Source organism: Spermophilus citellus, assembly GCF_964194105.1.
Source record: "Spermophilus citellus genome assembly, chromosome: 16".
Classification (NCBI taxonomy): domain Eukaryota; kingdom Metazoa; phylum Chordata; class Mammalia; order Rodentia; family Sciuridae; genus Spermophilus; species Spermophilus citellus.
The window spans coordinates 80,109,889-80,122,815 of NC_138196.1; the positions used below are offsets into that span (position 1 = coordinate 80,109,889).

The 12,927-nt window shown below is 38.4% G+C and overlaps 1 protein-coding gene across 6 annotated transcripts in view; it reads right to left on the bottom strand.

Annotated features, from left to right (window-relative positions):
- KIF13B (kinesin family member 13B) overlaps positions 1–12,927 on the bottom strand; it is a 533,579-nt gene that overhangs the window by 93,837 nt on the left and 426,815 nt on the right. For 4 of the 6 annotated variants that reach the window (XR_014019133.1, XM_081269241.1, XM_081269239.1 and 1 more), the window contains exons 2-5: positions 9,273–9,335; positions 6,887–6,979; positions 5,080–5,260; positions 376–463 (exon numbers count right to left, since the gene is read on the bottom strand). Coding sequence is in view for 5 of the 6 variants with exons in the window: in XM_081269241.1 (XP_081125367.1) it covers positions 376–463; positions 5,080–5,260; positions 6,887–6,979; positions 9,273–9,303 (393 nt within the window). In the remaining variant the exon portion in view is untranslated. The remainder of the gene's footprint in view (positions 1–375; positions 464–5,079; positions 5,261–6,886; positions 6,980–9,272; positions 9,336–12,927) is intronic. The other 2 variants (XM_081269240.1, XM_081269243.1) reach the window with 2 other exon arrangements.

A 12,927-nucleotide genomic window follows, 5' to 3' on the forward strand; every position in this document is an offset into this window, starting at 1 on the left:
GATTCTGTTTATGCATATTAAGTAAGAAAGAATAATGTTTAAGGAAAAATTCAACATGACAGAGAAAAAGCCTCAAAGTAAAACCATTAACTGCAAAAGAAGTATAAAATGGTACCAGATTAGAAAAACAACAACAAAAGGTAAAATTCACTACCAAACCCATTTTAGCTCTGTTAAGCCTGAAAACCCTAAGGCTTAATTTTAAGACCTCATCATATTTAGCCTACATTTATTCTCTGGTCTCATAATCCACTGACTCCTTTTTACAACTTTTTCTTAAAAAGTGATTATTAAATGATGCTATTGTAAATTTAATTTTTAAAACAAACAAAAAATATACTAAATTTAAGTAGTTCATATAAAGAATGCTGTTACCTTATAGCTTGTTACAGCCAGTTTAGAAAGTCCATCCACATAGGGTCCCAACACACTATGTTCTCTGACTTTCAAGGTCTGACGACTTCTGTTCATGACAAAGAACAATTTGTTTTTAAAAGGACTCAATTGTACTTTACAGAAATATGTTTCATTCAAGAAAGACCCCAAATAAATAAAACCCAAACTGGCCTTATCCCCCAAAGAATTTAAACCAAACTCTAAAATCTCCACTCCAAAGAAAAACTTCATAATGTGGTAAAATACCACATTACTCAAAAGGGTACACTGTAGGATGTCTATTTACTACTGCAAAGAATGCAGAGTCAAATAAATAAAACAATCCCCTTGTCATATCACAGAATGTGGCACAAATGTTAACTGTGCAAGAAAAAGAAAACTACAGACCCAGCTCAATCATGAATAAAGACAAAGAAACAAAGACAATGAAATGAGTCTAATAATGACCTAAAAACACAACCCTGGGCTTATCCCAGGGCAGCAAGGTTGTTTTAACATGGGGTGGGGATCAACGCATTTCATCACACCGAATGACTGAAGGGAGAGTGGGGAGTATGATCCCTCCAGTAAGTGTAGGAAAAAGGATTTAATAAAATGAAAATTAAATACTTGTTCATAATTTTCTTTAAAAACAAGCCAGTTTGCAAACAAGAAACTGATAAACCCAATAAAGGGCATCTGCCAAAAACAAAGAGTATATGTAGCACGCTTAAGGTTATAAGCCAAAAATTTTGTTGAGATGTTGGTCAAAGGGTATAAAAAGTTTCATTTAGGAGATTCCAGAGATCTGTTGCATAGCATGGTGACAATAGTCAATAAAAATGTAACGTATTTAAAAATTGTTAAGAGTGGTCTTTAGATGTTCACACTATAAAGATATATAAGGTGATGGACATATTAGCTTGATTTCATTGTTCTATAATGTATACATATATCAAAACAGCACATTTCAACCCACAGATATAATTATTATTTATTAACTAAAAATTAATTTTCTTCAAAAGAACATTTGCTGATGGTAAGATTTCTTATGTTCTTTACTTCCTATTATGCATGTGTATTCATTTTGACTACAAAATTTTTTAAAATAAATAATGAACTGGAATGCTTAAACTTCTGTGGTGGTTCTCTAAGGTTGGCACTTGGCTTGACATCCATATTCCTTTAGTCTGCCCTTGCCTCTTCCTTTGTCTCAAATCTCCTAGTCCTTGGTGTGGGCTGGAATTCACGAGTGTCTACTCTTTGACAGACCTTGGGGCTCCAGAAGAGCAAAAACGGCATTTTATTAGTTTTGGGGTCTGCAGTTCCTAGCACAATTTCTGACACATAAGAGTCACTCAGAGAATAAACCTGGCTAACAAAGTGATATGAGAATCAGACAGCAAGAAAGACTCCAACATGTTGGCTTACATGATGTGGAAAGAGGGCTAGCAACAAAAACAGAGAAGAGGGGAAGGAATGGTGATGAAGACTTCATACAATGAGCAACTAGCACAGAAACTGAAGCCACACCCAACCACTAGTACCCAGGAGAAAGCAAGCAAGCAGAGGTATTCAGGGTAAGATAATTAGCAGCTAGAGACTTATCTTTTATGTAAGCAGCAGACTTAAGGAATGGGGAAATGACTTAAATCTAAAATGTTTTGTCCTCTAGTATACCATCTATAATTTAGTATTTCCTAATGATTTGAAACCTTTTAGTACCCTAGGATCAATATACAAGGTCACTTATTGCTACATAACTATAGATGAAGTCAGATAGTCACAAAATTTAATTCTCACCTTTTACCCCAGGTTATATTCTATTATTAACTTTTTTATTAACTTTTTTCCTTTCATTTTCCCCTTTTTTCTGTTTTCATTAGTGCATGATAGTTGTACATAATATTGGGGTTCATTTTGACATACTCATACAAGCATGGAATGATTTGCTCTACTGCAGTTCCCAGTACTTCCCCCTTCCCTCCCCACCTCCCTCTCCCACCTTTTCCCTTAGAGATAATGTAGACTGAATTATGTCCTGAGTGCAGCAACATAATTACATAACTACACATACTAGATGGTGAATTCACAAAATTAGTACTTGAATAAAAAAGTATTTGAATAGGCAGGAGAAGGGAAGGAATGGTGGTGAAGACTTCATACAATGAGCAACTAGCACAGAAACTGAAGCCAATACTTGAATAAAAAAGTTTTCTCTCTTGGGTTGGGGATGTGGCTCAAGCAGTAGCGCACTCGCCTGGCATGTGTGAGGCCCGGGTTTGATCCTCAGCACCACATACAAAGATGTTGTGTCCGCCGAAAACTAAAAAATAAATATTAAAAAATTCTCTCTCTCTCTCTCTCTCCCCCTTTAAAAAAAAGTAAGCAAGGCATTATTTTGTTTAAAAAAAAGTTCTCTCAAATAGTCTTTGTTGGGAACAAGATCACCTTTAAAACTTTAATCCATTAACTTTGACTCTTCAGATACACTAAAAAAAAAAAAAAAAAAAAAATCCTCAAGAAACTTTCGTAAGAGCAGCAGCAGCAGCAGCTACCATGTACTGAGGGCTTTTTGGATGCCAGGAAAGTCCTGAGGCCTCAGGCCTACCATCAAACATCAAATTGTGTGATAACCTGTTCCCCATGCACAAGCTAGGCCTAGAAAGCACAAGGACCTTGTTCAATAAGTAACAAGCAGAGAACCTGGATCCAGATCTGCAGGATTCCAAAGTCCACATTGTTACATACTAAGCCACACACAGGACCAAACCTAAGACTACAGACATATTCAGCCAGTAAAGTTCAAGCTATTCCACCTAAGTACTATGGAATACAAAACAAGGGAATGAAAGGGTATGAAGTCAGACAGCTGAAAATATCTGGAAAGAGTAGGTCTGAGCTGGATCTCAGAGAAAGTAATGATCTTCAAGGAGGTCAAAGTGCAAGGAAAGTAGTGCAGGCTGATTGGGCAAGTGTACAGGAATACAGTATTATGCAAAACGTGGGTGCCACCCACCTCTGGTCTGCCGGTCCTATTTTAACTTTCTCTAACCACCTGCTGATCATTCTTCAAACAGGTGATCTCTTTACACTACTGCAGTGTGGCACAGGGCTGTGTCCTACACACAAATGGTTCTCACCTAACTTCTCAATGGACAAAGTACTCAGCACAAAATTCATCAAATAACCTGTGGGCACTTTCCTCTGCTCTGGGCAGTAATTCCTTTCTTTTTTGCAGTACTGGAGACTGAACCCAGGGCCATCCTATCACTGGGCTACATCCCAAGCTCTTTCCATTTTTTTTTTTTTAAAGAGAGAGTGAGAGAGAGAGAGGGAGAGAGAGAGAGAATTTTAATATTTATTTTTTAGTTATCGGCGGACACAACATCTTTGTATGTGGTGCTGAGGATCGAACCCGAGCCGCACGCATGCCAGGCGAGCGCGCTACCGCTTGAGCCACATCCCCAGCCCGCTCTTTCCATTTTTTGAGACAGGGTCTTACTAGGTTGCCCAGGCTGGTCTTAAACTTGCGATCCTCTGCCTCACTCTCCTGAGTCTCTGGTGTTACAGGTATGCACCAGTGCACATAGCCAGTTATTCCCTCTTTGCTATTTTGTATGAACCCCCCCTCATAAGTCAAAAGCAAACTACACTGTGTTATAATTATTTCTGTACAAAACTCATTCTGCCCGCAGCATGAGTCCTTCCTCTGACTTTCATGGTGCCTGGTACATACTGATTGCTCAATCGACACTTAAGTGAGGTTTACAGAAAAGCATGAAGTGCCAATCCAATCTCCCTGTGCAGGCCTAAAGATGATTATCTCTGTCAAAGAAGCAGATGGCAGTGAGGAGCTGCGGGGCTGTTTTTTCTTGGTTGAGCACACTACGATTAACCGCCTGTCAGCTCATCTCTCCTCGATCATTTTCCTCATCTACACATAGCTAACTGTCCCCTTCATTGTCCTCTGCACTTTCTGTAAACCTCAGCCCAGATGGCCCTCTGACCTTCCTAGCTCTGTTCTTACACCAGCAAGCCACAGGCTCCGGTCATTATCTGTCTCCTCCTCGCCACTGCTGCACTTCCTTAAAGTCTCAACATGGGAACTCTGTGCAAAGAACACATTTCCTCAGATACCTTCTGTTCTCCTCATTAAACTCAGTAATGGCCTCCAGGTCAGAGCACTTATGAAGGTACTTCTGAGACACTTCTCTTTCAAAGTCAATGCCATGAAATCATGGGCACACTTATTTTTTTCTGAGAAGGTTTAAAATTAACAATCCTGAAGATCAGGTTTCATATCCCTGATTATGCTTCTCTAACAGTCCACAAACCAATTGCTGAATTCCACCTGAAATGAACTGGCAAAATAAAACCAAAAACTGTTTAAGGCTACGATTATGCTGCCAACTGACTGTTTTTCACTACATATTCTTTGTGGCTTTGGGTGCTTCTGAGGTTGGCGTATAACAAGTACATACCTGCTCAATCACTCTTCCCTGCTCTAAATGCCCCTCTCCCAAGTTCAAAAACCCAGAACTGGCTGCAGGATACTACTCCAGGTAACTAAAAATAAATCACAAAGACCACAACTAGATGATTCTCTACTAGAGTTCAGTGTACAAACTTCTCTCAAGCCAATTTCTTGAGTCTGTTTTAGTCCAGAATGCTAGAACACTAAAGTCTCAAAAAGTCTTTTACCCTTTGGGATCAAGAAGGTCTCGAACTTTTTCATTATAAATTTCCATGTAGGACACTTCTACTTTAAAACTCTGCTCCTCATTTTCCTCTTTCTGGGTACGTTCAAAGAGTCCACTGCAGAGTCTTGGGATTAATCCAGGCTGGTCCACTGTGCCCATCATAGTGTAAGATTTTCCAGATCCTGCAAAAGGAAAATCAGAGTTACTACTGTCTCTGAGAAGTTTAAACACATAATAACCCTCTTTACTTTGCTCATGATAAACTGCCAGCACTTAGTAAAATGCCCAAAATACAAGAAGAAATGTATCCAAATATAATAAAAATTAAAAAAAAAAATACAGAAGCTTTCCCATTGCAAATGTTACAGTCAAAAGGAAACATGCTTTAGAAAGAAAAAAAAAGCCTATTTTCCTCATCTTCACATTAAAAAAAAATACCTAGAACAATTAAAAAACAGCGAGGATTGAAAAGTTTCCTCAAATAAACTGGGATAAGCCACTATTATGCCTACCCCCAGCCACAAATCATAGCACTAAAAATATAGGTTCTCCACATGGCCCCGGAACAAATTAACTTACTACCCTCTGATAATAGTGCATGAACCAAAGAAAAATCCTTTTCTAATACAAAATTATTTTCTCTACTATAATAGAAATGCATGTTCATTAAAGAAAATTCAGAAAACACGGGAAAATAGAAAGGAAAAAAAAATAAATCACCATAGTCTCATCATCCCCAAACAGTAATAACACTCAAGTGTAACTCCTTCCTCTTTTATAGTAGAAGTGATTTTGCAAACAAACTTTTTGTTTCCTTTGTTTTTGCAGTGCTGGGAATGGAATCCAGGGCCTCACACCTCCTAGGCAAGTGCTCCACCAGCCCTGCAAACAGGCTCTCCAACCATGCAAGGTGCTGCTGCTGTCCACTTGAGACCCCATCCTTTCATAATACCTAAAACTAAGGTACCACTTCCTACATACCAGGTCTCTTTTAAAGTGTGCATATGGTGGGGCTGGGGTGGTGGCTCAGTAGCAGAGCGCTTGCCTCACACATGTGAGGCACTGGGTTCAATCTTCAGCACCACATAAAAATAAACAAAATAAAGATATTATGTCCATCTATAACTAAAAAAATTTTAAAAGTATGTGTATGGTAATTAATTCATCACGACAACCCTACAATAAAGTTCTATCATTATCAACATTTTACAGATAAGGAAACTGTAGGGCCAAGAGTCCCAGTGGGCAGGCAGCAGGGGGAAAAATGGAGCTGGCACAGCCTGGCTTGGAGTCTCTGCTCTATGAACCATTCCACACACTGGAAGAAGAGTTTCCAGTTGGACAATAATAATGACAAGTTATATGATATATCTTATAAAAGTAACTGGTTTACTTTAAGTAGATTTTGTTTCCTTGACCACAAAGGCAGAGAAGTCAAAAAGTTCCTTATCAATTATAACCATATTAACATATTAACAAGTATGTTCTTTTTAGTATTTTCTCTATAATTATCCTTAGAGCCTACAATATATGGCTAGTAATATGTAGAATAGTCATAATTCTGTAATTCATTGGAAACAAACTGGACCAGTACCATGTGACAAGATTAGTAAAGAAAAAGGATACTAATCCTAATTTTATTATACTCATTTTTAAAAAACTATATTTGATTTTAGCATCTATAGTACTTCCTAAAAAGAAAAACAACAAAAAATAAATCAACAGTATATTACTCAGTAAACATGGTTCTATTTTCTCTTCCGTTGAAAGAAATTTGCTCATGTGATCTCAATAGTATTTAACATTACCTGTCTGTCCATAGGCAAAGATGCATGCATTGTAGCCATCAAAAGCATTCTGAAGGATATTTTCTCCAAGGCACTTGAAAACATCATCTTGACCTGAGACAGGGCGAGAAGGGGTGTTTTAAGCCAAATCAAAACACAAACAAAAATCTCAAAATACACCATCAGCTTATTTAGCTCCAAACATGAGCTTTAAACTTGATAAATGCTTCCAAAGGCTTATGCCTGTCAAGTTATTTGTAGTTAGCACATGAGGGGAAATTAGTATAGCATTTCCTATAATACATACTTGAATTAAAAAGGAAAAAACACCAAGGAGCTCCCTTAGGGCAAAGAGCCAATGAGCCACTTATTTTACAATCAATGATCAGGAATACCTGCACTTTATATCCAGGACCTAGGAATACCTGTATTAACTATGTAGTACTCAGTCAGAACTTTTATACAATGGGTTAGGGAATTCAGAAAAATTCCATGTGCCGTTCTCCTCTTTTTCCTCAATGATAATTTCTAATTACAGGATCTACAGTTCACAACAATTAGAACAAGAAGGAAGACCCTGGAAATTTCCTTCAGCTTTCAATTATAGACTTAAGTAATATATTGAGTCAAGTTCTCTACCATAGGCCAAAAGAGATGAGTCAATAATCAATAATCAAATATGAACCTTACAAGCCATCCACCTCACTGAGTCTCAAATATAAGAGGGAGAATTGGATGCTGCTGTTGGGCAAAGGCATTCCATGATTCCATTACGTCCACTTCCTAGTTCATCTGCCAGTTAATTATCCTAGCTTGAATTTGAGGTGATCCTTAAAGTTGTCATTGGGCTGGAAGACCAAACATACTTCAACTTTTAAAACGTCCGTAGTAGAAACCAATAAAATGTGATGTTCAATATTTAAAAGGGAAACGAAATATGGCAGTGCATGCTATGGCTCCAGTTACTCAGGAGACTGAGACTGGAGGATCACTTGAACCCAGGAGTTCAAAGCCAATTTATAAAACAAAAAAGACTGTCCCAAAAAAGTAAAATATAAATTAAAAGATACTGCTTGGAAACAGGGGACAGAGCAGTTAGGAATACATGGAATTTTTTTTTTAATTTTATTGATTTTATTTTTTTAAATACATGACAGCAGAATGCGTTACAATTCTTATTACACATAGAGTACAATTTTTCATATCTTTGTATATAGAGTATGTTCACACCAATTCATGCCTTTATACATGTACTTTTGGTGTTTTTTTTGCATTATAATTCTTATTACATATATATACCATAACTTTCATATCTGTTTATATATAAAGTATGTTGACACCCAATTCAAGTCTTCATACATGGACTTTGGATAATGATGTCCATCACATTCCCCTGCCCTTGCTAATCCCCTGCCTCCTCCCTTTGCCTCCCACCCCTCTGCCCTATCTAGAATTCATCTATTCCTCCCATGTTCCCCCTCCCTACCTGACTATGAGTCAGTCTCATTATATCAGAGAAAACATTTGACATTTGTTTTTTGGGGGATTGGCTAACTTAGCATTATCTGCTCCAACGCCATCCATTTACCTGCAAATGTCATGATTTTATTCTCTTTTAATACTGAATAAAATTCCATTGTGTATATATGCCACATTTTTTTTATCCATTCATCACTGAAGGGCATCTAGGTTGGCTCCACAGTTTAGCTATTGTGAATTGTGCTGCTATAAACATTGATGTGACTGAAGAATACAAGGAATTTTTAAAAGGCTATCACTGTAGCCTTCATCTTGTGGCAAATGATGAGATAGTAATTTAGGAGAGTGATAAAATAGACTTTCAGGTCAAAAATAAAATGTGGAGGAATGTGGCACATTCCTCTCCACTACAGAGAGAAAACAGGCTCCAAAGGTGCCGTGATTTACTGAACATCACAGGGGTGCAGAGGAGCAGAGCCTGGATGCTTGTCACCAGCGTGCTTCTTTCCTCCCACCAGCAGCCTCTCTAGACAACATCACTGACATCTCAGGGATACATCTACTGTGTGTTCCTGATCCCATGTGAGACCTGGGGACATACGTGAGTCAACCTCCACTGGATACCATCATCTCAAACCAAGGACAGCAGACGGTAAATCTTTCAATTTTCCAATAAACATATAACCTCTCATAGCAAATACTGGAAGAAGCTGTCTGTTTACTTCTTCATAATGAGATTAGAGATTTTTGTTTTCTTCTTATGCTTTTATAAGTTTTCCTTATTTGTACTTTTATAATGAGAGAAAATGAATATTTTTTAAGATAATAGTTTTAAAGTCACACAATTACACTACAATAGTATCTGGAGAATGTACTGAAACCCCTTTTCTGCACCAGTAGTAGTGGACAGGATGCTGTATTCTGTTACCTGCATACTTTTCTCGGACAGATTCATCCATGGACCAGAAACAATGATCATAAGCAAACACCTGTTGAAAAGTGAACATAATGTGTTTGTATTAAGACCAAAACTTTGACACTATGATGTTACAATAATGTCCTAATTTCAATGGAATTGCTCACTGTTTTTGTACAACAAAAACAACTTACTATTACACAACAGGATTAGTTATTTATATACAGTCTTACAATGACAACTACACACCCACGAGTCATCTAGCTCTATATTTCACATGGAAAACAATTCACAATGTTAAATGAAAAAAACAAGTTTACAGAACAATATGAATAACATGATGGCTATCATACAAATATGTATGGTTACAAATATAAAGTTTACTTCTTCATAACGAGATTTGTGATTTTTGTTTTCTTCTTATGCTTTTATAAGTTTTCCTAATTTGTATTTTTATAATGAGAGAAAATGAAGATTTTTTTAAGATAATAAAATTTAAAGATGCTCACATAGCAAGTACAAAATAGTTATACAATAGGAGATTGTTTAAATAAATTATAATGCACCCATGTTCAATATTACATAGATTTAAAGGTACAGAAGGGTAATTGACAAGAAAGTGATCATATTACTGAAAAGTTATGGACATCTGGAATAATAATAATTTTGTCTTTCATTTTTTGGATTTCTAATGGTTTTATGTCCATTCATTTGTGTTTCATAACCTAGCCTGTTTAAGGATTTTAAGATTCGCCTTGGTTCACCTCTCAAACTCCTCCGTTTGGAGTGTTGTTGTGCGTCCCCGGAGTGTGGCCTTTCTCCTGTGCCTCTACCTGTAAGTTTCAGGTGTGCCCTTACTGGGAGTGTCTGTTACAGTTAACACACTGCTGTCTTTTTCCTCTACTAAAGGTCCCTTCCCGTGGCCAGGTCATGTCACCATTTCTGCTATGGAAGCTCAGACTTCGGTCCTCCCAAGACCAGATGTCTCCACTCCCTCCTATCAACATGGGCACTGGCTCAATGTTGATGGCCGGCACTTTCTCAGCTTTTTTAAGCCTTCAATCACAGAGGAGCCTCTCCCAAATCAGTATTTGCACAGTGAACTTGACTCGGTCCTCCACCACACGCCAGGGCCCCACTGATTGGCAAGCGCTGACTTCAGTCAGGTGAGGGCCTGTGTGATTCCAAAGCCCAGAACACTGCCTTGGCTCCAGCTTACTGCTAGTTCTTGAAGTTACACGTGCTGTTTGTGAGTCTGATGACACAATTCTAATATTTTAAAATATTTTATCTGTTCCTGCTACACATTTTAGAGCTGGCAGGAACAGACTTTCTGTGTAACCTCACAAGGCTATGTGGACCAGATACCTAAAAGTCAAATTTTTTTAAGAAAAGAAGTTAGATTAATACCAAAAATTGAGTATGCCTGCCAATATCCTGCCCCACTACAACCTAAAATCAACAAAATAAACAGGGAGGGAGTGGGGGAAAGGGCCCAAAGGGAGAAAAATGAGAAAAGAAGTCCAAGGTTTGGAAAGCCAGACCGATGCTTGTTCCTGGATCAGAAATGGGGAGCGGGGAAACTGCCATGAGACTGTCAGGGTGAGGGTGGGGATGAGGCCACCAGAAAACCAGGTTCAAAAAGAAAATGCAACAGAGGGAGGTGCCACCAAAGACATGGGCAGTTCTGCGAAGACCCGGGGGTACAAACAAAATGGTAGGAGAGATAGGAGCATCACTCAAGAGAGTGACAGGTTAAACACCGCTGAACAAGCAGGGATCAGAACACCCAGGTCTTTGCGTGATAGCAGGCAGGTGAGGCGTGTGCCTCTAGGTGGGCAGAGGTGGCTGGGGATGCCAGAGAGGCAGAGCGAAGAAACATGGCTGAACCCCCCAAGAAGAGGCAGGAAAGCTGGTGCCTGGAAGATCCCCACCAGGCCACAGTGTCACGGCACCTGTTGCCAACTCTGCCCTTTTCCTAAGGCTAAGCAGATGTCCTTCTCGTGGTTGTATCTGTGTTAGCTATCCTGAAACAGAAGAGGAGCAAGAGGAAGACAGTCCCAAGGGACTGTGCATCAAAAGGTCCAGTGGGGGCTGCCTGTCAAACTCCATTTGTCACCCACAATGAGAATCATCACAGAGGTACGATTAAATACAGTGTGATGCTCAAATTAACTTTCTTCTGTTCTTGCTTTCAACTCTCATCCCTTGCAATTTTAATTCTGTTATTGCAAGCTTAGCTCTCTCTTCAGAAGTCTCATGTACATTTACCAGGGCTCAGATCCTCCAGGGCACTCCCCTCTGAACCCATCATTACTGGGTGTCTCCCTTACTTTTCAATTACAGATTTCTTGTTTTATTTTTATTTTTTTGCTCCTTTTAGTTATACATGACAGTTGAATGTACTTTGACATATTATACATACATGGAGTATAACTTCTCATTCTTGTGTTTAGAGATTTCTTTAACCACTTCATTTCTTACTCCCAATTCCAATAGAGAAGCCATCACTAAAGTCCCCACAGCAATACCTGAGACTGTGTGCAGGCCCTGTTCAAAGCAAACAAGGACAAAGGAGGCAAGCTGTAGCTGCCAGTAGACTGGCTCAAAAGTCCCTACCTCACACCACCAGGCTAGCCTAGGGTCGCCCCTGACCTGCCAGGGACAGGCTCCACACCACCCAGGTAGGCCTGAGCTTCAGGAAGTATCCAACTCTAGACACACTATGCTTTTCATGAACAGACAGACCTAAATAAAGTTTAACTTATAAAGTAGGCACAGAAGAGATGAACACTGATTAATAATAAAATAAAACTACTATGACAATATACTGCAATCAAAGTTATATGAATGGGGTGTCTCTGTTTCTCTTCTCTCTAAATATCTACTTCAATCTTCCAGAGTTTGCCTGGGGTAACTGAAATCACAGAAAGAAAAACTGCAGACCAGTGGGGACTACTGTTATGGAAGGGCCACAGCTGGCACAAAGTTGGGGACCAATAAGCACCAAGTTCTTATTTACTAACAACACTAAACAATCCTTTTAAATTTTAGTAATTTTGTAATTATGGCTATCGTCCATAAAATAGACAAGTCCTTCTCTTTCTAAACAAACATTGTTCTTTTAAATCAAAAATTTTTTTTTCAATTAATAGAGAAGAAATAAACATTTTCAGTAACAAGTTCAAATAACACCAAAGCATAAAGTAAAAAACCTCCTCTAGAAATAAATGCTGTGTTGACAATGTGGGTTTTTTTAGCCCACACATTTTCATAAACTCTGAGACACAGTTGAATTAAATAAAACATGGACAGTTTTTAAATAGTCAAGAAACGTATTCCTCACATTTACTACAATCTCCAATCTCTGCTCCAACAAAATATAAAACAAAAATAACTCAGTACCCTCTACATAGGAAAGATGAGTAGGGCTTTACAAACATACAACCAGGGCCAGGTTCAACTATTTATTTAAGTCATCTGGAGTTTCAAACAACATGTCTATACATATTTTAGCAACCATAACAGAATGGAATTAGAATTCAACCACAGGCTCTAAAACAACAACAAATCCCAAGAATGTAGATCAGACTGAATTTCCTGGAAGTTTCAAGTAACTTCAGAGGATGGTCAACTTAAAAACATAGTACTTGTGCCACCTCAGCAC